This window comes from Corvus moneduloides, unplaced genomic scaffold (genome assembly GCF_009650955.1).
Source record: "Corvus moneduloides isolate bCorMon1 unplaced genomic scaffold, bCorMon1.pri scaffold_102_arrow_ctg1, whole genome shotgun sequence".
NCBI classification, from domain to species: Eukaryota; Metazoa; Chordata; class Aves; order Passeriformes; family Corvidae; genus Corvus; species Corvus moneduloides.
In genome coordinates, this window is record NW_022436873.1 from 80185 (window position 1) to 105302 (window position 25118).

A 25118-nucleotide genomic window follows, 5' to 3' on the forward strand; every position below is an offset into this window, starting at 1 on the left:
ATCAGGTCTGAATCAGCTCCCAAATCAGGTCCCAAAATCAGATCCTAAATCAGGTCTGAATCAGGTCCCAAATCAGGTCCCAAACCAGGTCCCAAATCAGGTCCTAAATCAGGTCTGAATCAGGTCCCAAACCAGGTCCCAAATCAGGTCCTAAATCAGCTCTGAATCAGGTCCCAAATCAGGTCCCAAATCAGGTCTGAATCAGGTCCCAAATCAGGTCCCAAATCAGGTCTGAATCAGGTCCCAAATCAGGTCTGGATCAGGTCCAAAATCAGGTCCCAAAATCAGGTCCTAAATCAGGTTTGAATCAGGTCCGAATCAGGTCCCGAATCAGGTCCTAAATCAGCTCCCAAATCAGGTCCCAAAATCAGATCCTAAATCAGGTCTGAATCAGGTCCCAAATCAGGTCCCAAATCAGGTCCTAAAATCAGATCCTAAATCAGGTCTGAATCAGGTCCCAAATCAGGTCCTAAATCAGGTCTGAATCAGGTCCCAAATCAGGTCCCAAATCAGGTCCTAAATCAGCTCCCAAATCAGGTCCCAAAATCAGATCCTAAATCAGGTCTGAATCAGGTCCCAAATCAGGTCCCAAATCAGGTCCCAAATCAGGTCCTAAATCAGGTCTGAATCAGGTCCCAAACCAGGTCCCAAATCAGGTCCTAAATCAGCTCTGAATCAGGTCCCAAATCAGGTCCCAAATCAGGTCTGAATCAGGTCCCAAATCAGGTCCCAAATCAGGTCTGAATCAGGTCCCAAATCAGGTCTGGATCAGGTCCAAAATCAGGTCCCAAAATCAGGTCCTAAATCAGGTCCCAAATCAGGTCCGAATCAGGTCCCGAATCAGGTCCCAAATCAGGTCTGAATCAGGTCCCAAATCAGCTCTGAATCAGGTCCTGAATAAGGTCTCTATCAGGTCCTGAGCCGGGTCTAAATCAGGTCCTGCAGGGCCCCGGGACAGCTGGAGCCCGCGGAGATCCGGGATTTGCTGCCAGCCAAACAAACACGCCCCTGTTCAAACAGCCCTGAGCAAACGAGTCCACCCAGCTCGTCCGGCTCTTCCCGGAGCCTCAGGGCCGCGTTTCCTGCTGCTGTCCGAGGGCTCCATCCCTTCCTCCATCCCGGGCGGTGGGAAGAGGCCGGGTCCATGGAATGCTCGGATTGCGCGCTGGGAGCTCCTTCTCCAGCTGCCCCCCCTCCTTGGGGACCCCTCAGAGCCGCGGTGGCTCCGTGCCCCCCTCGGGCAGCACCAGGACCGCGGGCAGGAGGCTCCCGTGGGGCTCCGGGAAAGGCCGCAGCTCCTTGGCCCCGAACCGCGGCGAGACGGGGTCGGCCAGGAAGCGGAGATGGGAATTCCTGCCCAGGCAGTGGACGAGGCTGCCCAGGACGGCGCAGCGGAGCCCAGCGGGCTCAGGCAGGGGGTGGCTGGCACAGCGGTACCACAGCCTGGCGCTGGCGCTGCACCGCGACACGGTGACATCGGCGACATCGGTGTTGCCAGCACCGCGCCGCAGCTGGAAGCGGTACAGGAAGCCGTGGGCGCTCACCAGCTCGGCCGTCCTGTCCTGGTCGCCAATGGCCGGGCTGGTGGCCCAGCTGTCCCCGCGGGCGTCGTAGCGCAGCAGCAGCGAGCGCAGGGTGCCCCCGGTGACGTAGATGTCCCCGTCGCACGCGGTGGCCGCGTGGGCCACGGCGAAGGTGTCCCTGGGCAGGGCGGCCACGAAGGCCCAGCGATCCCGCCGGGGGTCGTAGCGCTCCACGGTGGCCAAGCACTCGCCCCCGATGGCGTAGAGGTGGCCGTCCAGGGCCACCAGCTGGCAGCGAGGCCGTGCCTGGCGCAGGGGACAGATGTCGCGCCAGCTGTCGGCCAGGGGGTCGTAGCAGAGCACGCGGCGAGAGGGGCTCCGCGCCCGGCCCTCGCCCTCCCAGCCGGCCACCACGAACAGGTAATTGAACAGGCTGCACATGGCACTGCCCCGCCCGGCCACCTCGGCCGGCATGTGGCACACGTGGCACCAGCGGTCCTCGTCCTCGTCGTAGTAGCAGAGGCGGCCGCGGCGGTGGCCGGGCTCAGCCAGGGGGACATCGGCCACCACCAGGCGTGGCCGCCCGCGGGTGCGGTGCCGCAGGAGCAGCTCCCGCTCGCCAGCGTTGAGGCGGCTGTAGATGGCCGGGGAGCGCAGCACCTGCAGGAGGTGGGCACTCATCACCCGGAGCGCGGCGTCCTGCAGGGCCCGCAGCTGCCGCGCCTTGGCCGCGCACAGAACCTCGTAGCAGTTCCCCAGGTGCACCCGGGCGGGTGGTGGCACCTCGGAGGGGTCAGGACATGGAGCTGCGACTCCACCGCCCTCGCCGGAGAGCGGGATCCCGAGGGTGCCAGGAGAGGGTGGCTCAGGAGGGCTCTCCGTGCCCTCCTGTGGAGCTGTGCACGAGGTGGTGGGATCAGGAGTTTCCAAAGCTGGATTCTGCTCCTGGGTTCTCTGCGGCTCTGCCCGGCCCCGCTCCCCGCGGCCCTGGGATGTCCCCGCAGGGACGAAGGGCAGGGACGTCTGCCTGGACACCGACTCGGAGACGGACTGCACAAAGTAGTCGTAGACTTTGCCCCGCAGGCCAGGCCCTGGGGGGTTGCCCTTGTCCCTGTCCCGGTGCTCTGGGATGAAGTTCTCCTCCACCTGGATCTTGGCCACCGAGGAGAAGGAGTAGGACGAGTCCGAGCCCGCCTCGCTCGCCGTCAGCAGCAGCCCCAGGTTGGAGGTGACGCTGAGGGTCCGGATGGTGCCCGTGCTGCCCTCCCCGCTCCGGCCTCGGCTGCCTGGATCCTGCTCCGTGCCCTGGGCGCATCCATCCCCTGCCGTCCGGGTATCCCAAATCCCTGGGGAGCACCCGGAGCTCGGGGCAGGTGTGTCCCTATCCGCAGGGTCGTGAGGGCCCAGCTCGCTTCCCGGCAAAATTCCTGGCTCACTTCCCAGCTTGCTTCCTGGTTCGCTTCCCAGATCACTTCCCAGCTCGATTCCTGCCTTGCTTCCTGACTTAATTCCCAGCTTACTTCCCAGCTTGGTGCCCAGCTCTATTCCCGGCTCGCTTCCCTGCTCACTTCCCGACTCATTTCCTGCCTTCGTTACCAATTTGCTTCCCGGCTCACTTCCCGGCTTTCTTCCTGGATTATTTCCCGGCTTGATTCCCAGCCTGCTTCCTGACTTACTTCCCGACTTACTTCCCGGCTCTTTTCCCAGCTCGCTTCCCGTCCTGCTCCCGGGATCATTCCCCAGCTCAATTCCTGCTTTGCTTTCCGATTTTGTTCCCAACTTCCATCCCAGTTTCCTTCCCAGCTCCCTTTCCCTCCCATCTGGACCGAGCGGGGCTTTCCTGGGAATCAGACCCAGCTCTGAACCCATCCCCTCTCCTTTCTCCTCCTCACTCCTTGGAAAACTCCTCTCCCCCCTGAGATCCTCGTGCTGCATCCCGGGGTCATTCCCAGATTTGTCCTCCCCACCCCTCCTCCTCCTCAGACCCCCATCCCCATCCCCATCCCCATCCTGGTTTTCCCGCTGCTCTCCCGGTGGGATTTTTCCCTCGGGAAGCGAGCGGTTCCTATAAAACCTGAACGCCAGGGACAGGAGCAGCAGCGCGGCCGCCGACAGGAGCAGCTTCCCGGGCAGCTGCATGTCCGAATGCCAGGCCGGGGGTGCCCGCTGGGGCATTTTTCCATGCGGAAATGCCGAGGAGCCGATTAATGATTTGCCGGGAGAGGCCGGAGCGCGGCGGCTTGGGACAAGGTGACTTTGAGCGGGCAGAGCTGGCAGGAGGCTTCCGGAGAAGCCGGGAATGTTTGGGATGGGCTGGGCTCCAGCGAAAGGTGCAGCCCAGGGCCGGATCTGTTGGCCTGGGAAACGGAGAGGGAGGCTCGGGGAAGAGCCAAAGGAAGCACAAAGGCAGGAAAAATACCCCCGAGGAGCTGCCCTCCCACCGAAAACGGATCGTGCAATGGAAAACGGGAAAATTGTTTGGGGAAAAAAAAGTTGTTTTGCCCAGCAAAGGCTCCTCATCCCTCGGTGCTCCCGGAAAAGGGAGGGAGAAGCAGCCGGGAGCCTTTGGGCTGATGCCGAGCAGCTGCTCCGTGGCACGGCCGGGTGACGAATTCGGCGGCTGATTCAGTGATTAATTAATTCAGTGATTAATTAATTCGGTGGCCCTCGTTTGCTGCGCGCTGCCTAACGAGGGCTGACGGGAAAGCGCCCCGGAGCTCGTGGGGTCTCTCGGAGTGGAAGCAGCAGGGAATGAGGAGCTGGTGGGAAAGGAGCCGGGGGCTTTGGAAGGGGGAAAAATCCTGGCACTGGAGAGGAAATCGAGGCTGGAGTTCAACGGCGGCTGCGGGCACGAGGAGAGGGACGAGGGGAGGAATAAAAGCAGGGAGAAATTCGGGATGGGAAGAGGTGGAAGCTGTCATTCCTAAGGGATGTCGCAAGGGTCAGAGTCACCGTGGGGAAACTGAGGCACAGAGGACGCCAGGCAGGGCTGTGCCCTCCCCCTGGAAAGGTGCTGAGCTCCTGGCCTGAATTCCAAAGATCCCAGGGAATTGTGGTTCCCCCAAGACAACAAAGCTTGGACCGTGGTGGGGGGGAAAGGAGGGAGCTCGGGGAACGGCATCGCTTCCCAGCACTGCCAAGGGAGCGGAATCCAAAGGGATCAAATCCAGTTCCTTTTCCCCGAGGGAACGCCTCTGAGAGAAGCACAAAAAACGAGGAACGCAAGAGCCAAACTGGGGGTGGGCGGAAGCTCCTGTTTCACGCAGGGCCTCGCTCCCCACTGGCTCCATCCCAATCCGCTGGGATTTTCCTAAGGAATGAACCCAGGGGACGTGGGGGTGATGTGGGGGTGGCTGCGGTGGGAGGGGGCTTTGCCAGGGGTCTCCAGTGCGGGGTGGGAGCTCATTCCCGCTGTCCTCAACATCCCAAACCTCATCCCAACGGAGCAGCCAATCCCCACCAGCCGCTTCCTGAGCTTTTGGGATGGGGAGTAGCCTCGGAACCTCCTCGGGGCAGGTTCTGCAGCATCCCCGGCGTCCCTGAGTGCTCAGGTGTCCCCCAGGCCGGGCTGGGATGCTGAAATTCCCAGGACGGCTTCACACGGGATCCGTGGTGGTCCCCAGACCCTCCAGGGTCGCTCTCAGCTGGAGGATCCTGTCCTAAATAGCGAAATGTTTTTATATCCCTGAAAAGGATGGAAAAGAAGCAGAGAAGGGACCTCGCCGGGCTGATTGGGCACTCAGCGATCCCCGTGCTCATCCCTGCTGGGAACACCGGGACGACGACGGCTTTAGGGGAATATTTGGGATGTTGGCACCTCGTGTGGGGAAACGCAGCAAGGAAGAGGTTGGGGAATGAGGATATTTAGATTCAAACTGGATTTTGGAACACGGGCGGTGTCGTGCATCCAAAACAGCCCACCCAGCCTCTCTCCTGGATAGAGCCCCAAAATCCATCCCTGGGGGGCTCGGTCTGGCCAAAACCTTGGGAAAAGGGGTATTTCTCCTGCCTGGAAAGCAGGAGAGTGCCGGAGCTGAGGGGAGCAGGGCCGCGTGTGGAGTCTGGGCACGGCTTCCAGGGCTCGGCTAATTGGGAAAGGGTCTGGCAGCCGCGACCTCCCGGGCCCTTCACCGCTCCCTGCCGGGGCTTTCATCCCGCGGCTGGATCTACAAAGATCCCGGCGTTCGGGAGCCGGGAAGGAGAGGGATGAATTATTCATGGGCTCGCCAGCCCCGTGAACCCGCCCGGTAATGAGCGGGGGGGAGGCGGGGGAGGCACCGAGAGAAGCTCCCGCTGAGTTTCTCAGCCCTGCCGGGCCGGAGCATCATCCCTGGTTCCTGCTATCCCAAAGAACCCATGGAGAAAATGCAGATCCGCTGGATAAATCCCCATTTCTCTCTGCAGCGCTGACGTCTCGGCGCTTGTGACTCTAATTGAGCGTAATTACGGCTTCCAAATTTCGCTAAAACCTTTTCCAAAGTCCCCTGGAATTCGGGAACATCCATAACGCCGCTCCTTGGGGTTTTCAGCTGGCGTCAGCCCTGGCAAAGGCGCTGAGGGTTTTTTTTTTCCGAGCTAATCAGATCTCCTCGGAAGGTTGTCAGGCGCGGATCTGTCAGCTCTCATCAATAATGGAACAACCTGAGCCGCTGCTTTCCCCTCCAGCCTCCTCCTGCATTATTCACTGCCAGCGCCTCAAACAACGGGATCGGGAACGGGGGGGAGAGTGGGAGTTCATTGGGGTCCTTTGGAATTACCTGGAGGGAGAGGATGGGGAGGGGGCAGGAGGTGAGGTGGGTCCCTTTGTGGCCCTCGTTTTGGGGTGGGATGGAATCCCGTTGTGCCCCTCGTTTTGGGGTGGGATGGAATCCCTTTGTGCCCTCATTTTGGGGTGGGATGGAATCCCGTTGTGCCCCTCGTTTTGGGGTGGGATGGAATCCCTTTGTGCCCTCGTTTTGGGGTGGGATGGAATCCCGTTGTGCCCCTCGTATTTGGGGTGGGATGGTGGGATGGAATCCCTTTGTGGCCCTCGTTTTGGGGTGGGATGGAATCCCTTTGTGGCCCTCGTTTTTGGGTGGGATGGTGGGATGGAATCCCTTTGTGGCCCTCGTTTTGGGGTGGGATGGTGGGATGGAATCCCTTTGTGGCCCTCGTTTTGGGGTGGGATGGAATCCCTTTGTGGCCCTCGTTTTGGGGTGGGATGGAATCCCTTTGTGGCCATCGTCTTGGGGTGGGATGGAATCCCTTTGTGCCCCTCGTTTTGGGGTGGGATGGAATCCCGTTGTGGCCCTCGTTTTGGGGTGGGATGGAATCCCGTTGTGGCTCTCGTTTTGGGGTGGGATGGAATCCCTTTGTGCCCCTCGTTTTGGGGTGGGATGGAATCCCTTTGTGGCCCTCGTTTTGGGGTGGGATGGAATCCCTTTGTGGCCATCGTCTTGGGGTGGGATGGAATCCCTTTGTGGCCCTCGTTTTTGGGTGGGATGGAATCCCTTTGTGCCCCTCATTTTGGGAGGAATTCCAGAAAACAGGCAGCAGCTCTGCCCCAAAATGAGAAGAAACTCCCAAATTCCCTCACTCATCTTTGTCCGTGCCGGCGCTGGGAAGGTCCCAACCTCTGGCTGATCCATCCACACCGGAATCCCTGGGAGAAGAGCTGAGCATCCCGAATCGGGGTGGGTTTGGGATGCAGGCCCACCGAGCCAGGCGTTCCTGTCCCAGCCGCTGGATGGGGACATCCCGGTGCTCCCGAGATGGCACCGAGCAGAGCCAGTGGTGGCCCTGCTGCTGGAATCACTCCTCATTTCCACGGCTCCGGGAATGCTCCTCATTTCCACGGCTCTGGGCTAACCCCATCACGTTTGCATTTAAATGAAGTCTGGAAATGCTCGTTTTTCCATGGAAATGCTCATTTTTCCAAGCGAGGAGGTCCAATGGTTGTTTAATCCTGGTGGTTGTTTAATTATGGTGGGATGAGGCTCCTGGAGTGGCTCCGATCCATGAGGAAGGTGAGAAAGATCCATGGGAGAGGCTCTCCAGAGCGTGGGGGGAAACTGAGGCAGGGAGAATTCCCGAAGAAACGACGCTTCCTCTGGAAAACACCAGGACTTTCTTCTCATCCACAGAGTGAAAGCGCAGCTCCGATGGGATCAGAATGCTCGGATGCCGTTCCTTCGGGATGGAAGCAGAGCTCCTGATCCTCCCACGCATCCCGGCCAGTCCCGATCCTTTTGCTCCCAATCCAAATGCTAAAACTCTGGGATTTCGTACGGGAAGACGCTCCGGAGCTGCCGTGGGTTTGTTCGGCTCCTCCGAGGCTGGGAAAGCGGCGAGCTTGGCAACGGAGTGGGGAAGGGCTGGAGTCTGCTTAATAATAATTAATCATCACGGTAATAATGACGCTTAGCTCTCGTGCGGGGCTTTGGGAAGATGAGGCGTCACACGGCCGCTGGATAATCCTACAGGATTAGGAGTTCCCAGAGGAAAAGCCTTGGGAGCGCCCCATCCTTGGGATCTTTTACCCCATCCCATATCTTCTCCCCAGGGATTCCGGCTCACAGCTGGATGCTCCACAGTGAGGAGAAGCAGCCAGGATTGGGACAAAACCACCGGGATTTTTCCAGGAGCCATCCCGCAGCAGGATTGTCGCCAGCCCGGGATGGGGGACAGCGGGAATGGCCAGGATCCGGCGCGTTTCCATGGGGACAGCTGGCCAGGAGGGGCCGGTGCCGACGGGACGCGCTGCCCACTCAAGTGTGAGTGCTGACATTTGGGGTTGGGAGCCTCCTGTCACTTGTCATTCCTCAGCCAGCCCGGGACAAGTGGCACGCACGGCCCTGATTCCCAGCACAGCCAGAATTCCACCGGATAAACCCAGTGATCCACGACTTTCGGGCTCCCGGCGCCGCCTCCGTGGCCTCAGGAGGGCTGGGGACGCGTGCGGGTCCTCACCCCGGGGAGACGAGACTTGGAGTGTCTCGGGGTGGTGGGAATGATGCAATTGGGTTTTTCTAGGGAAAATTTGGTCCTTGAAACCGAAAATCCTCCTGCCCCCTCCTGCCAAGACCTTGCGAAGCCCCCAGGATGGTGCTGGGAACTCTGAGACGGAGCTGGGAATCCCAAGGCAGATCTGGGAACCCTGGGATGGAACTGGGATTCCCAAGACGCTGCTGGGAACCCCGAGATGGTGCTGGGAACCCCGAGATGGTGCTGGGAACCCCAAGAGGGAGCTGGGAACCCCGAGACGGAGCTGGGAACCCCGAGATGGTGCTGGGAACCCCGAGATGGTGCTGGGAACCCCAAGACGGAGCTGGGAACCCTGAGACAGAGCTGGGAATCCCAGCACAGGTAAAACATGAGTTACAACCTTCTCCCAGAAGAGGTTTTCCTTTTTCCGTTTAATTCAATTGTCTGAAGAAGCCAGGACACGGAAAGAGACCGAGACTGTCGAGAGTATAGAAAAAAAAGAGCGGGAGAGCCGATGGCCGGAGCTGGGAATGCCGGGAGGAGCCGGATGGAGGAGGAGGAGGAGGTGGCGAAGCTTCACGTGAGCTCCAGGATCACTGTTAGGGTGAGCGCCAAAACAAATCTGAAGCCGCAGTGGCTGGGAAGTGAACCTGGAGAAGAGGGAAAAAGGGATCAGGAGTTCATGGAGCCACTTCCTGACACCAGGTTTGGAGCAGGATGGGGGCACCAAAGTTTTGGAGGGGGATCCCCCCACCTAAACTGGGTCTGGGGGTTGGGTGGGGTCGGGTGGGGGTGAGGGACGGGATGGGAGCATCTGTGGGGTCACTTTTGGTGTGAGAATATCCCTGAGGACACAGGAGAGGGCATGGAACGAGGCGAGGAGAGGGGAAAGGACTTGGAATGAGGCGAGGAGAGAAGGGAAAGGATTTGGAAGGGTGCAAGGAGGAGTGGGCGTGGGCTTGGGGTGAGGTGAGGAGAGGTGGAAAAGGGCTTGGAATGAGGTGAGGAGAGATGGGAAATGGCCTGGAATGAGGCAAGGAGGGAGGGGAAATGGCTTGGGATGAGGCGAGGAGAGATGGGAAAAGGCTTGGGACGAAGCAAGGAGAGATGGACGACAGCTTGGAGTGAGGCGAGGAGAGATGGGAAAGGGCTTGGAATGAGGCAAGGAGGGATGGGAAAGGGCTTGGAATGAGGCAAGGAGGGATGGGAAAGGGCTTGGAATGAGGCAAGGAGGGATGGGAAAGGACTTGGAATGAGGCAAGGAGGGATCGAAAGGGCTTGGAATGAGGCAAGGAGGGATGGGAAAGGGCTTGGAATGAGGCAAGGAGGGATCGAAAGGGCTTGGAATGAGGCAAGGAGGGATGGGAAAGGGCTTGGGATGAGGCAAGGAGGGATGGGAAAGGGCTTGGGATGAGGCGAGGAGGGATGGGAAAGGGCTTGGAATGAGGCAAGGAGGGATCGAAAGGGCTTGGAATGAGGCAAGGAGGGATGGGAAAGGGCTTGGAATGAGGCGAGGAGGGATGGGAAAGGGCTCGGGACAAAGCAAGAAGAGGTGGCCCAGGGTCTGGCCCAAGGCAAGGCCGGACCCTCCATGCACAGCCCTTCCGTCCCCGAGCATTCCCAGGGAAATCCCAGCACCACCAGCACCACTCACCGTTGGAGTCTTCTGGTCCTCTGGGAATATTCGGGTTTTCTATGGGGAAACAAAGAGCAGAGAGACAATTTTAGGGGGGAGAAGCCGAGTGGGGAGCCGTGGAGGGCGCGGTGCGGCCGCGGCGTCGCCGTACCGAAGACGATGAGGCGCGTGTGGGTGTCGGTGGAGCCCAGCGGGTTCTGGGCGGTGCAGCGGTACATGGAGCCGTTGAGCTCGGCCGGGACCCGCTCCAGCACCAGCTCCTTCCCGTCGTGCTCCGCGCTGCCGTCCAGGAGCCGGCTGCCCACCCGCGTCCACGTGAACAGCGGCTCCGGGAACACCTCGTTCTGCGGGGAGAGGGACGGGGCGAGGGGGAGAGGGGAGGGAGCAAAGCTGGAGATTAAATCATCAAATCCGGCTTGGGGTTGGGGTTGGGTCTGGGTTTGGGATTCAGTTTGTGTTTGAGTCTGCATTGGGTTTGGGTTTGAGTTTGGGTCTGGGTTTGGGTTTGGGATTCAGTTTGTGTTTGAGTTTGCATCTGGGGTTGGGGTTGAGTTTGGGTCTGGGTCTGGATTTGGGTTTGGGTTGAGGTTTGAGTCTGAGTGAGTTTGGGTTTGGGCTTGGGATTCAGTTTGGGTTTGAGTCTGCATCTGGGTTTGGGTTTGAGTTTGGGTCTGGGCTTGGGTTTGAGTTTGGGTCTGGGTTTGGGTTTGAGTTTAGGTTTAGGTTTGGGTCTGTGTTTGGGATTCAGTTTGTGTTTGAGTCTGCATCTAGGTTTGGGTTTGAGTCTCGATTTGGGTTTTGGTTTGAGTTTGCGTCTGGGTTTGAGTTTGGGTCTGGGTTTAGGTTTGGGTCTGGGTTTGGGTTTGAGTTTGGGTCTGGATTTGGGTTTGGGATTCAGTTTGTGTTTGAGTTTGGGTTTGGGTTTGAGTTTGGGTTTAGGTTTGAGTCTGAGTTTGGGTTTGGGATTCAATTTGTGTTTGAGTCTGCATCTGGGGTTGGGGTTTGAGTTTGGGTCTGGGTTTGGGTTTGGGATTCAGTTTGTGTTTGAGTTTGGGTTTGAGTCTGAGTTTGGGTTTGGTTTTGAGTTTGGGTCTGGGTTTGGGTTGGAGTTTGGGTCTGGGTTTGGGATTCAGTTTGCGTTTGGGTCTGCATCTGGGTTTGGGTTTGAGTTTGGCTCTGGATTTGGGTTTAGGTTTGAGTCTGAGTTTGAGTTTGGGTTTGGGCTTGGGATTCAGTTTGGATTTGAGTCTGCATTTGGTTTTGGGTTTTGGTTTGAGTTTGGGTCTGGGCTTGAGTTTGGGTTTGGGTTTAGGTTTGGGTTTGATTTTGGGTTTGGGTTTACGTTTGGGTTTGATTTTGGGTTTGGTTTTGGGTTTGAGTTTAGGTTTGGGTTTAAGTTTGAGTTTGGGTTTAGGTTTGAGTCTGAGTGACTTTGGGTTTGGGCTTGGGATTCAGTTTGGGTTTGAGTCTGCATTTGGGTTTGGGTTTAGGTTTGCGTTTGATTTTGGGTTTGGGTTTGGGATTCAGTTTGTGTTTGAGTCTGCATCTGGGTTTGGGTTTGAGTTTGGGTCTGGGTTTAGGTTTGGGTTTGGGTCTGAGTTTGATTTTGGGGTTGGATTTGGGTTTGAGTTTGAGTTTGGGTCTGGGTTTAGGTTTGGGTTTGAGTTTGAGTTTGAGTTTGAGTTAGGGTTTAGGTTTGAGTTTGAGTGAGTTTGGGTTTGGGATTCAGTTTGGGTTTGAGCCTGCACTTGGGTTTGGGTTTGATTTTGGGTTTGGGTCTGAGTTTGGGTTTGAGTTTGAGTTTGGGTTTGAGTTTGGGTCTGGCCTTGGGTTTGAGTTTGGGTCTGGGTTTAGGTTTAGGTTTGGGTCTGGGTTTGATTTTGGGGTTGGATTTGGGTCTGAGTTTGGGTCTGGGTTTAGGTTTGGGTTTGAGTTTGAGTTAGAGTTTAGGTTTGAGTCTGAGTGAGTTTGGGTTTGGGATTCAGTTTGGGTTTGAGCCTGCATTTGGGTTTGGGTTTGATTTTGGGTTTGGGTTTGAGTTTGGGTTTGGGTTTAGGTTTGGGTTTGATTTTGGAGTTGGGTTTAGGTTTGAGTTTAGGTTTGGGTTTGAGTCCACATTTGGGTCTGGGTCTGGGCTTGGGTTAGAAGGGACCTTTTAAGCTCATCCCATCCCACCCCCTGTGACAGGCAGGGACACCTTCCACTATCCCAGGTTACTCCAAGCCCCACCCAACCTGCCCTTGGACACTTCCAGGATGGAACCGCCACAACTTCGGCCAACCCATCCCAGCATAGGGACGGTGACACCACCAAGGCCACCCAGCCAAGCCCATAAAGCCTCGGATGGCGGCTGTCCGTTGGCCCCCGCAGCTGTGGGAATGCTGACCTGGAAGCCCTGCACCAGGATCCGCACGGTGTCCCCCACGTGGGCCCTCGTCGGGGTCATCGTGATCTTCGGGCCCTTGGGAGCAACTGCACGGGAAGGGGACGGGAAGAGCCGTCAGCGCCACTCGACATTCCCGGTGCCGGGAGTGCCCTTGGCAGGGTTAACGAGGCTTTGATGGATGATCCCGGTGAGGGGTGGCAGCCTGGGGGGTGACGGCCTGGTGATGGATGGCCAGGCTGAGTGACACCGGAATGACGGATGGACGGGGAGGGAAGGACCCCCCGGGGCGGGAGAACGGGAGAAGTGTGAGGCTGATGGATGGCTGGGATGGGATGGATTGATGGGAAGGAGTTATTTCCCAACCAAGCCCTTCTCTGCTGGAAAAAAATGGCCAAGAAGGATCAGGCTGGTTTGAAGCCACGGAGATGGACACGTCAGAGAAGCATTCCCAAAAAATGTGACCTTGGTGAGTCCCACCCAGGTGCCATTCGCACTGGAGACAACCCCAAAGCCTGGCTGGCACAAAATCCCGAGGAGAGCAGGGAAAAACCAGGGAATCCCTTTTCCCGTGCCAGACTCGGGATGCTCATCTGCTCTGACGGACGGACACCAGGCAGGGTCTGCTCCTGCTTCCACCTGGGCTTCTGTGGATGTCCCCGCTGGGCCAGGAGTGGGATGGGACATCCCGGAGCTGCCTGGACTTTCATGGGAGGAGAAGGGGCAATGGGCAGGAGGGAGGTTGTGCTTTGGGTTTGTCACCCTTTGTCCATCCAAGCTTTGCCATGGATGGGACAAAATGAACCCGGACATGACCCCGGCACAACACAGAGAGACAAGGAGCCACTGGAGAGCTGTAGTGGTGGACACTTGCCCTTGGAATGGCCATCCCTGCCCGGGATGCTCTTCCTGGACACCCCACAGCCCCGTCATGGATTGCTCTATCCATGGGCCTGGGATCTGGCCCTCTGGAGCAGGACTGGGCGGGATGGGCTGAAGATGATCCCACCACGAGACCAAAAGGCAGCTTTGGGGAGCAAGGGAAGGGGCTGGTGTTGGGTTTAATGCAACTTTTCTTGGGAATATCTTATCTTGGGAATGTATATTTTATATTCATTTATAGTGTGTGTGTTTATACTATGGATATATGAGGATCTGCTGGGATGGCGCCCAAAAAATGGGAGTGGAGCTGCAGAGGCACCTCCAGGGACAAGGAGAACCCTGGATTTGGGGACAGGGGACAACATGGGCTGAGCTTTGCCAATCCAGGTCTTGGACCTCCTGGGCAAGAGCAGCAAAACCACGAGGTCTCAGCCTCAGATCTAAACCCGCCGAGCTCCAGAAGGTGGGAAAATGCAGGATTTCCGTAGGTTTTGGATGATTTAATGAGGAGACATCGGGAAGCCAAGGAGGAGAAGCTCTCCAGGAGATGATGAGGAGCCAAGTGCTCCACTTGGCCAGGAGCAAAGCTCAGGCTGCTCCACCTGGCTCGAGGCTGGGAGAGCCTTTCCAGAGGAATGTCCTGAGGCTGGAAAACCCCCGTGGAGAGCTCTGCCTCTTCCAATGGGAGCCAGGAGAGGGCAGGGGAGCCCCAGGTGGAGAAAGACCCGATTCCCTGGATCCCATGGTCACCTGAGGAGCTTCTGCTCTTCCAGAGGCCTGGGAATGTGGGGAGCCAAATTCCCTGGCTTCAATCCCATCCCCCTCTCACAGCTGGGGCCTCGCCAGCCTCACAGGCAGGAGCCAACCTGGGAATTCCCTGCCTGGCAATTCCCACTGGGATGAGCTTTGTGATGGCCAACAAGGGTCATGGGATGTCCTTGGATCTCCTGGGACTGGGACGGGTGGAGGTGGCACTCCTCATGGCCAACACCCCCTTCCTGCTCATCCCGACACAGATTCCCCAAAAATCCCTTTTTATCCCACAAACCCCACCCTAAACATCACCCGTGGCTGGGAGGGGGGGGCATAAACACCGGGAAAATCCCTTCTCCTGCCTGATGGATGCCCAAAATTCCCTCCTCTCATCCCAACTTTTGTGGAGCCTTGGCGTCACCACCTCTATCCCGATGCAGCCCCATGTGATCCCCACGTGAACCCCCAAAAGAAAAGGACAAAAGGAGAGAAAAATGAGTGTGAGGAAAGCAAAAAATAAAAGTGTAATTAAAAGCAAAAAAAAAAGGAATTGGGGAAAAGGCCATAAAAAATGGGAAAAAAAAGCCAAAAAAAAAAAAAAAGCCAAAAATGGGGAAAAAGCAAAAAAAAGGGAAAAAAGGGAAAAAAATGCGAAAAAAGGGCAAAAAAATGAGAAAAAAGGGCAAAAAATTCGAACAAATGGGAAAAAATGGGAAAAACCTGGGGAAAAAACGGGGAAAAAAAGCCAAAAAATGAAAGGATAAAGGAAAACAAATTCTCAAAGAAGCTAAAAAAAAGAGAAAAAGCAAAAAAGGGAAAGAAGGCAAAAAAAATGGAACGAAAAGCCAAAAAATGAAAAGGAAAAAAGGAAAACAAATGAAAAACCAAGCGAACAAATGGAGGGAAAAAGCCAAAAAATGGGGGGAAAAGGCCAAAAAATGGAAAAGAAGGCCAAAAAATGGAAAAGAAACCCAAAAAGTGGGGGCGAAAAGCCAAAAAATGGAGACCAAAACTAAAAATGAGAAGGAGAAAGCGAAGAAAAAAATGGAAAAATATTCCCAAAAAATGACAAACGTGCCGAAAACGCAGGAAAAGGCCCAAATCCCTTGGCTTACCGAGCGTGACCTCGGACTGCATGGGCATGGAGAGCGCCGGGTGCTTGACCTCGCAGCTGAACAGGGCCTCGTTGTCGATCTGGGGGTTCAGGGTCCACGTGAGGGTGGCCCGGGCCTCGACGGTGCCGTCGCTGACGGGCGCGTGCGTGTGCCGGAAGTAATAGATGGGCTCGGCCATGTGCACCCAGCGCGGGAATTCCCGGCTCACCACCGTCTCGGGAATGCTTTCCGTCACGGAATCCCGCTCGGCCGCCAGCCCCCGCGGCGGATCCGCCGTGGGGAAGGGGTTTCCCATTCCCAGCTCGCCGTTGGCTGCCAGGGATTTCGGCACCTTGGTGTCGTCCAGGTCGCGGTGCAGGAGGTTGCGGGGGGCCCAGCTCCCGGCGCCGACCGGCGGCTCTGGTAGCGGGGTGGCCTCGATGGGCTCCCCGTCCCGCTTGAAGTACACCTGGAGGGGATAAAAGGGACAGTGAGCGTGGCGGGGACGTCCCCGGCGGCCCTATGGATGGAACTCCTTCCCGCAGTCTCCATGGAAAGATGGGAATTGGGGAGCGGGCTTTGCCTTGTGGAACAGCACATGGATCTGGTGGATTTTATGGAGGACGGGTGTTTGGTTATTCCACGTGTCCGTGGGAGGGATGATCCCGCCCGGAGCTCACCAGCGGCGCGGGCTTCCCGCCGGACACCACGCACACCAGGGTGAAGTTCTGCGCCTGGTAGCGGCTGAAGGGTGCCGGGGTGTCGGCAGCCAGCACCGAGATGGACGTCGGGGGAGCTGCCGGGGCAGAGGCAGGAGGTCAGCATGGAGTCCTCAACACCCCCGTCCCATCCTCATCCTCATCCTCATCCTCATCCTCACCGACCTCCCCATCCTCTCCCTCATCCCCATTCTCATCCTTGTCCCCATTCCCGTGCCCATCTTTGCTGCCATTCCCATCCCCATTTCCAATCCATTCCCCATCCTAATCCCTGTCCCTCTCCTTGTCCTCTCCTCACCCCCATCCTTGTCCCATCCCCAACTTCATCCCCATCCTCATCCCCATCCCCATGGGCATCCTCCTCCCTCTCCCCATCCCTGTCCTCATTTTCATCTCCATTCCCTTTTCCATTCCCATTCCTGTCCCCATTTCCATCCCCATTCCCATTCCAATCCCAGCACCCACTCCCATGGCCGTCCTACACCCCATGTTCATCCCATTCCCCATTCTCCTTCCAATCCCTATCCCTATCCCTATCCCTATTCCTATCCCTATCCCTATCCCTATCCTTGTCCCATCCCCATCTTCATATCTGTTCCCATCCCCATGGGCATCCTCATGCCCCTCCCCACACCATCCTCACCCTCATGCCCGTCCCCGTCTTTGTCCCCATCCCCGTCCCCATCCCCATCCCATTCCTATTCCCATCCCCATTCCCATTCCTATCCCCGTTGCCATTCCCATTCCTATCCCCATTCCCATTTCCATCCCCATTCCCACCCCCATCCCATTCCCATCCCCATCCTTGTCCTCCCACCCATCCCCATCCCCTTCCCCGTCCCCTTCCCCGTCCCCATCCCCATCCCCATCCCCATCCCATTCCTATTCCCATCCCCATTCCCATTCCTATCCCCGTTCCCGCTCCCATTCCCATCCCCATTCCCACCCCCATCCCCATCCCGTTCCCATCCCCATCCTTGTCCTCCCACCCATCCCCATTCCCTTCCCCGTCCCCATCCCCATCCCCATCCCATTCCTATTCCCATCCCCATTCCCATTCCTATCCCCGTTCCCATTCCCATTCCCATCCCCACCCCCATTCCTATTCCCATTCCCATTCCCATCCCATCCCCATCCTCATCCCCATCCCGTCCCCATCCCCTTCCCCTTCCCCTTCCCCATCCCCATTCCCATCCCCATCCCCATCCTCATCCCCATCCCATCCCCACCCCCATCCTTGTCCTCCCTCCCATCCCCATCCCCATCCCCATCCCATCCCATCCCCATCCCCATCCCCATCCTTGTCCTCCCGCCCATCCACATCCCATCCCCATTCCCATCCCCATTCCCGTCCCCATCCCCATCCCCATCCTTGTCCTCTCGCCCATCCCCATCCCCATTCCCCATCCCATCCCCATTCCCCTTCCCCATCCCCATCCCCATCCCCATCCCCATTCCCCATCCCATCCCCACCCCCATCCTTGTCCTCCCTCCCATCCCCATTCCCATCCCCATCCCCATTCCCCATCCCATCCCCACCCCCATCCTTGTCCTCCCTCCCATCCCCATCCCCATCCCCATCCCCATCCCCATCCCCATCCTTGTCCTCCCGCCCATCCCCGTCCCCACCCCATCCCCGAGGATGGCAGAACGATCCCAATCCCTGCTGTCCCCACACCCGGAGACCCCGCAGTCATTTTCCCCGTGATCCCGATCCCGACGCTCACCCATCACATTCAGGAACACATTCCCGGATGCCAGCACCACCTTCTCCCGCGTGGCTCGGTCGTAGATCCCCACGTGGCACTCATAGGGACCGTTGTCCGAAATCCGGACCTCGGGAAGGCTGTGGAGGAGGGACAGCACTCACCACTCCATCCCCATCCCGTTTTCCCGTGGGATTCAGCGGTCAGCACCCGGATGCCGCAGCGTTGCACAGGGATCAATAAACTCCTAATAACTCCAAAGGCAGCAGGAAGAGGCCGGGAATGCTTTAGCAGCCGGAATTCACTGGCACTGACAGCTCCTCCGAGGGGAAGGAATTGCGTTATTGGAAGAGACGTGGATGGGAGGGAAAGGCACAAATCCGTGACCACGGAGCGCCGACGGAAAACCTCGGCACCGGACCTGCCAGGCCACCCCAGCACAGCAACGTGGAAGGGGGGGAAAAACAGCAAATCCCGAATTCCAAGTGACCCAAATCCCAAATTCCAAGTGACCCAAATTCCAAGTGACCCCGGAGCGCTCGTCAATCCGCCTTTTATCCGGAGGCTTTGGATAGACGTGGGGAAAACGGGAGAGGAGGAGCTGTGCCGAAGGATCGGAGCTGCTGGAGCTGGGAATGCTCGGGAGGCTGCACAGAGGTCACTTCACTCATGGGCAGCATCCCAGCTCCCTGGTCAGCAGCATCCCACTTTTCCAGTCCCCAGAATCCCAGTTTTCTGGTCCTCAACGACCCACATTTCTGATCCTCAGTATCCCACTTTTTTGGACCAGACAATCCCACCATGTTGATCCTCAGCATCCCACTTTTTTGGTTCCTGGTATCCCACAATTCTGATCCCCAGAATCCCACCTTTTTGGTCCCCAGAATCCCACTTTTCTGGTCCTCAACAACCCACATTTCCGATCCTCGGAATCCCACATTTCTGATCCTTAGTATCCCACTTTTTTGGACCAGACAATCCCACCGTGTTGGTCCTCAGCATCCCATTTTTTTGCTCCTCAACATCCCACCTTTCTGATCCCTGGAATCCCACCTTTCTCATCCTCACTATCCTACTTTTTTGGTCCCTGGCATCCCACAATTCTGATCCCCAGAATCCCACCTTTCTGGTCCTCAGCATCCCACTTTTTTGCTCCGTAGCATCCCACCTTTGTCATCCTCAGTGTCCCACTTTTCCGGTCCTCAGAATCCCACCTTTCTGATCCTCAGCATCCCACAACTCTGATCTCCGGAATCCCATTTTTCTGGTCCCCAGAATCCCACTTTTTTGGAGAAGAGAATCCCACCTTTCTGGCCAGCAGCATCCCATTTTTCCAGTCAGCAGCACCATCCCGCCTCACCAGCTGGCACCATCCCATCCCACCATGCCATTGGCACCATCCCACCTTCCCGGCTGGCAGCACCATCCTGCTTTTCCAGCTGGGATCATCCTGCCTTTCCGGGCAGAATGCTCCCATCCCACCTCTCCAGCTGGGAACATCCCACATTTCCAGGCAGCATCATCCCATCCCACCTCTCCAGCTGCTCCCATCCCACCTTTCCGGTCTGTGACTTCCCACCTCCCTGGCTGGAAACGTCATCCCACCTTTCCAGCTGGAAGCATCCCGCCTTTCCAGGCAGCATCATCCCATCCCACCTTTCCAGCTGGAAGCATCCCGCCTTTCCAGTCGGGACCGTTATCCCACCCCACCAACTGGAAACATCCGGCCTTTCCAGTCGGGAGCATTATCCCACCTTTCCAGCTGGAAGCATCCCGCCTTTCCAGTCGGGACCGTTATCCCACCCCACCAACTGGAAACATCCGGCCTTTCCAGTCGGGAGCATTATCCCACCTTTCCAGCTGGAAGCATCCCGCCTTTCCAGTCGGGACCGTTATCCCAGCCCACCATGCGGAAGCTTCATCCTGCCTTTCCAGCAGATTTCCACCTTCCCCCCGGCAGCATTCCCGCTTTCCAGTCAAGGGATCCATCCCTCCCCTCCGGCAGCCTCATTCCACCTCATCCATCCCATGAGGATGGGAGAAATTCCCTCATGGAGCAGTTTAAAGATCCCGCTCCGGGGAAATTTCCCTTCTGGGGTGATTCCGGCTCCACTTTTCCCTTCTCCCAGCCCCTGGCTGCCTTCCCGCTCCAAGGAGCCCCCCTGGAAGCGAGCATTCCCTCCTTTCCAAGCTTCCAAGTGCGCCTCCACCATCTGTTCCAGCCTCCGATTATCCACGCATGGATCGGGAATCTCCCGATTCGGAGCAGCTCTGATCCCGCTCCGTCTCTTTCGGAAGGATCCGTTTGGAGTTGCAAATCGGTTTGGTATTCCCGAGGATGGGAGACCGGGAATAACCGGCCCCACAAAGTTGGGAACGCGGGAAAAAAGGGATTTGGGAATTCAGAAAGCGACACTGCAGGACGAGGGTGGGATTTTAATCAAGGGAAGGGGGGAAAGAAAACGGGATTGGAGGGATTGGATCTCTCCCGGTTTTGCTCTTCACGGCCCCAAACCGGGATGGAAAGAGGCGGCTCCGGCAGCCCCTAGGCCGGGGTGATAAGGAGCGGGAAAACACTGATAAGGAGCGGGGAAATGCTGATAAGGACTGGGAAAATGCTGGCTCCTCCCGGGATAACGCTGATAAGGACTGGGAAAATGCTGATAAGGAGAGGGAAAACGCTGATAGGGCCGGCTCCTCCCGGGATAACGATCCCTGGGACAGTTCCACTCGGGATAACGCTGATTAGGACTGGGAAAACGCTGATAAGGAACCGGGAAAACGTTGACAATCCAGTGTCTCCCGGGATAACGCTGATAAGGACCAGGATAACACTGATAAGGCCGGCTCCACTCAGGATAAAGCTGATAAGGACCGGGATAATGCAGATAAGGCCGGGCTAATGCTGATAAGGATCGGGATAACGCTGATAAGGACGGCTCCTCCTGGGATAACGCTCCTTGGGATGGCTCCGGCTGTGCCCGAGCCATGGCAAAGATTCCCAAAAAAAGAATAAATAGATGGAAAAACAAAGGGAGAATGAACAGGAAGAAAAATTTGGGTTGGCAAGTGCCCCACCCATCCCCAAAACCTTCCCGGGCTTGCTCCAGCTCTTCCGGAGAGCCCAAATCAGGCAGGGACTTCCCAAAAAAAGACAAGGATTGGGAAAACCGGCCCTGCCTGGGAACGATCTCCTTGTCCCCAGGTTGGTTCCTGTTTTCCTTGGAAGAAAAGGTGATGGCGTGAGAAGTCTTTTCCCACCGACATCTCCCGATTTCCCGGCTGTTCCGGAGGCTTTCAAGTGCCCGGTGCTTGGGCGAGGGAATTTTCTGCTCCCAAATTCCGTTCGTTCTACAACGGGCGGGGAAAGGGAGGGAAACGGAGCCGTTGGAGCCCAAAAAATCCTCGGCTTTTCCTTGCCGGGTCAGGGAAATATTCCATGACCAAGGAATGTTGGATTCCTCATTCCCTGCTCCAGGAATGTTCCCAATCCCTCTCTCCATGCACAGGGAATGTTGGATTCCTTGTCCCCCATTCCAGGGATTCTCCCAATCCCTCTCTCTGTGCACGGGGAACACTGGATTCCTCATCCCGTGAATTCCCACCGTGGGCACAGGGAATGTTTTAATCCGGTTTAATTCCCTGATTTTCCCGGTGTTCCTGGCTGGAGGCGAGTGACGGCCAAATCCAAGGGGAAGCCGGAAAGGTGGCCGCGGAGTCAGGGAATGGGACATTCCTGCCTGGAGCTGCCAAAACCTTCTCCAAACAGAAAAATCCCCTAAAAATGTTCAAATTCCAAAGGATTGGGAAGAATTTCCCAATTCCCACCCACTCATCCCACGGGATGAGCCAGGCCCAGCCCTTTCCAAGCCATTCCTGGATATTTCCAGGTGGAAAACATCCCATGGCTGGAGGAAATCCCGGTTTTCCCCCACCACAACTGGAATTTTCCTTACCTCCCACCAGGAAAAACGAGCTGGGAAAATCCAATTAGAAAATTCTCATTTCCCAATGAAACGAGGCTGGGAAGAAGCCGGGAGGAAGGAATATTTCATCCCAGTTTTTTCCCCTTGGATGAAGCTTCTCCTGACCTTTTTTTCCAAGATCTACCGTTGGTTTTAGAGCAGCGGGAATGGAGCAGGTGTGGGATCAGGAATAAACCTGGAATTTCTGGAAGCGATTCCCACTTGGAATAAAAGCAAGGAGAAGCTCCCGCGCCTGTTTCAGAAATAAATATGGATCTTTTTTTCCTGATTTTCCCAAGCTTTGGATTTCTCTGCCCATTCCCACCTCTAGAAATCCCCATTTTTCCGCTTTTTCCCTGAGGATCAGCAGGAAAATGGGAACACCCCTTGGATGGGGGGGCGGGTTTTGCCGGAATCTCTTCAACAGCACCAAAAAGAGGGAAGAAATTCCTAAAAATTGGAATTAAATGGCAAACAGGGACTCACCGCACGGTGGATTGGTAAACCAGGTCTTCCCGCTTCCGGTAGTTTTCCATCTGGGAAAAGTTGGTGGAAAACATGGCATCGAAGGTGAAGATCTTCTGCTTGATGGTGCCGCCGTCAGTGACCTGCAGGAAACAATCCCAGTGTCCCGAGTTTGGGAATTTGGGCAATTTTGGGCCCATTGATGAATATTTCAAAGGGGTTTTATGGGGAGAATTTGAATAAATTTCTTTGGATTTGAATACATTGATTGAGGTATTAGTGTTAATAGTAAAATGAATATATTTATTTGCACTTTAACATCGTTTTTGTATGTTCGTATTTATTTAGATTTGAATCGATTTGAATTTTAATATATTTATAGTGAATATTGTAAATACAATTAATTTAATATTTTGATGCAGCACATTTAAATATTTAAATTAGAATTTTATATATATATTTAAAATTTTTATTTTTAGGGGTTATTTCTATTTCTATTTCTATTTCTGTTTCTGTTTCTGTTTCTATTTCTATATTTCTATTTCTATATTATTTCTATTTTATTTCTAATTCTATTTTATTTTTATTCCTATTTTATTTCCATTTCTATTAAATCACGATTTTCATATTTCTCCATAGAATCCCAGGACCTTTAAGGCTGGGATTTATGGATTTCTGATGCCCCTGCTGAGATGAAAATCAAAATCCACGTTTTCCATGCCATTATTCCATCGCCGGCTTCGTTTTCCAGCCAGGAATTGTCATTTTTAAATGGGAACTGTCTCCTTTTAGGACTTTTGCTCTCTGTGCCCCCCAGCACCTCTGGATTTATCTTCCCTGCTTTTGAGGAGGAGTTTTAGTGGAAAAATAAGGAGGAAAATGGGAATTTGGGGGCAAAACCAGCTCAGATCCAGCAGAGTTAAAATTCCCATTTTTTAAAATAAACCAGGAGCAGCGGCAGATTTTGGGATTTAATCCCCAAATCCAACATTTCCTGGGGCCAAGACCCCATTTCCCCACCCAACACTTGGGCAAAACTCCACCGTTATTCCCGATTTCCTATTTTCCCACTTTTTTCATGGCAAAAAGCGGCCGAAAAGGAGGGAAAAAATCCATCACTAAAAAACCTCTTCCCGTTTATTATCCCAGGCTGAGGCTTTTATGGGAAAGAAATTCCACCCTGGCACCGATGTGGGATAAAGAAAAGTGGGAAAAATGATGGGAGTTGTAAATCTCTGGCCTCAGGAACCGGGGGAATTTTCCAGGGAATTTTCTGAGGATTTTTCCGGACTTTTCTTTGGGTTTGAGGAGAAACCTGGGAGCCGCTCGGGGATGGAGAAGCTCTTTGTGTATCCAAAGGGATTTCAGGGATTCCTTTAGGGTGGGAAGCACTGGGAATGGTGGAGTTGGCGCCCACGGGTTGGGAATTTGCACCCACGGGATTTTCCCTGCACATCTGGACAGATGTGGGCCCAAATCCCCCTCTATCCAAGCATAGGAGTGGGAAAACACCTCTGGAATCACCCTCCGGAATCGGGACCCCTCACATTCCCTTAGGATTCGGAGCCCGGGGAAGAGCCGCATCCCTGAGGGAATCACAGGGAGCTGACGGCTCCCAGGAAAAGGCCCCTCAGGAATTGTTTTTCTCCTGGGATCAGCCCTAATTCCAACCTTTTATCCATGCCCCGGGGGCGGTTTTTTTGGGAAGAGGAGCTCGATAGGAATTTGCAGCCCAACTTTTGCCTGCTGGGAACCAAAAAAGGGAGGCTAATCGGGCAGCATCGCACGGTTCCGGTCCCAACGGATGTCTCCACATCCAGGAATGTCAGAAAAAAGGGAAAAGGGGCGCAGGAACACATTCCAGGCCCGAGGCTGCTTCCTGCATTATTTGTAAACCCCAGGAAAATCCCATTCCCGACAAAACCCGGCTGTTCCAGAGGCAGCTCCTGCCCTCCCCTCCATGCTGACCCGAACATTCGCTGTTCCCGAAATCCATTAAAATCCCGGAGCCTCCTGCCGGGATGCCCAAAGGATCCAAAACCATCGGGAAGTGATGGATGCGGGATGAAGGGAGCGATTTGGGAGGGGTTGGAAAGGGCCGGAATTGGGATCTGGCCCAGGCTCCGTGTCCCGGGGCTGGATCGATGGATGCCCTTTCTCCAAGCGAACGGACAATTGTTCTGGAAAGAGGGAAAATTCCCTGGAGCAGCTGCAGCGCTCCTGGTGTTGGGGCCGTCCGCGGTGTCCACGTCAGAGCCACCGGGAAAAATTCATTGTCCTGGAAAACTCCGGATTTCAGTTTTTCCTGCCTCCCTCGCCCATTCCCTGGAAAATCACAGCAACCTGGAAAAACTCATTATCCTGGAAAACTCCTGATTTAGGCTTTTTCCTGCCCATTCCCTGGAAAATCACAGCCACCAGGAAAAAGTTGTTATCCTGGAAAACCCCGGATTTAGATTTTTTCCTGCCCATTCCCTGGAAAATCACAGCCACCGGGAAAAACTCGTTATCCTGGAAAACTCCTGGTTTTGCTTTTTCCTGCCCATTCCCTGGAGAATCCACATCCAGCTGAAATCCAACCTCCCATCCCGAGGCTCCTGGACCACCAATCCCACCTTGCTCCGAGCCCCCAACGCCACATTCCCCTTCCCAAAATCCAGAGGAGCTGATTCCTTTGCGCGATCCTTGCTGGTTTGGTCCCAAAATGAGCCCCACATCCCAAAGGGATCACCCACCGCCCTTTTCCAGCATCCCAAAAACCTCGGGAATGAGCAAATCAACATTTTATGGGAGAGTTGTGCAATTTTGGGAGGCACATCCCTGTTTTCTGCTGCCTCTCCGGAGCCGGAGCGAGGCCTTGGGAATAAAGAGCTCCATAAATTCTGCGGATGCTCCCAGCCTTTTCTCCCCGAACATGAGGAATTCACAGCATTCCAAATAAATTCTCCTCTTGGAGATGGATGGTACCAGCCAGTCCTCCAGGAGCTGCTGGCTGGAAATCTCTCCATCAGCAGCTCTGCTCCATTTTT

At 55.7% G+C, this 25118-nt stretch overlaps 2 protein-coding genes across 2 annotated transcripts in view; both read right to left on the reverse strand.

Annotated features, from left to right (window-relative positions):
* Positions 1-430: 430 nt before the first annotated feature.
* Positions 431-3951, reverse strand: KLHDC7A (kelch domain containing 7A). The gene has a single exon (XM_032097686.1). It carries the CDS (start codon positions 3696-3698, stop codon positions 1209-1211), a length of 2490 nt encoding a protein of 829 aa, XP_031953577.1. The 5' UTR covers positions 3699-3951; the 3' UTR covers positions 431-1208.
* Positions 3952-8898: 4947 nt separating this feature from the next.
* IGSF21 (immunoglobin superfamily member 21) overlaps positions 8899-25118 on the reverse strand; it is a 51970-nt gene continuing 35750 nt past the window's right edge. The window contains exons 3-10 of the mRNA XM_032097685.1: positions 22111-22232; positions 17681-17799; positions 15915-16030; positions 15256-15703; positions 12509-12594; positions 10274-10466; positions 10141-10179; positions 8899-9136 (exon numbers count right to left, since the gene is read on the reverse strand). Coding sequence (XP_031953576.1) covers positions 9063-9136; positions 10141-10179; positions 10274-10466; positions 12509-12594; positions 15256-15703; positions 15915-16030; positions 17681-17799; positions 22111-22232 — 1197 coding nt within the window. The 3' untranslated portion in view covers positions 8899-9062. The remainder of the gene's footprint in view (positions 9137-10140; positions 10180-10273; positions 10467-12508; positions 12595-15255; positions 15704-15914; positions 16031-17680; positions 17800-22110; positions 22233-25118) is intronic.

Coding starts and splice junctions, on each gene's coding strand:
- KLHDC7A (XM_032097686.1), bottom strand. CDS start 3,698: ATGCCCCAGCGGGCACCCCCGGCCTGGCATTCGGACATGCAGCTGCCC.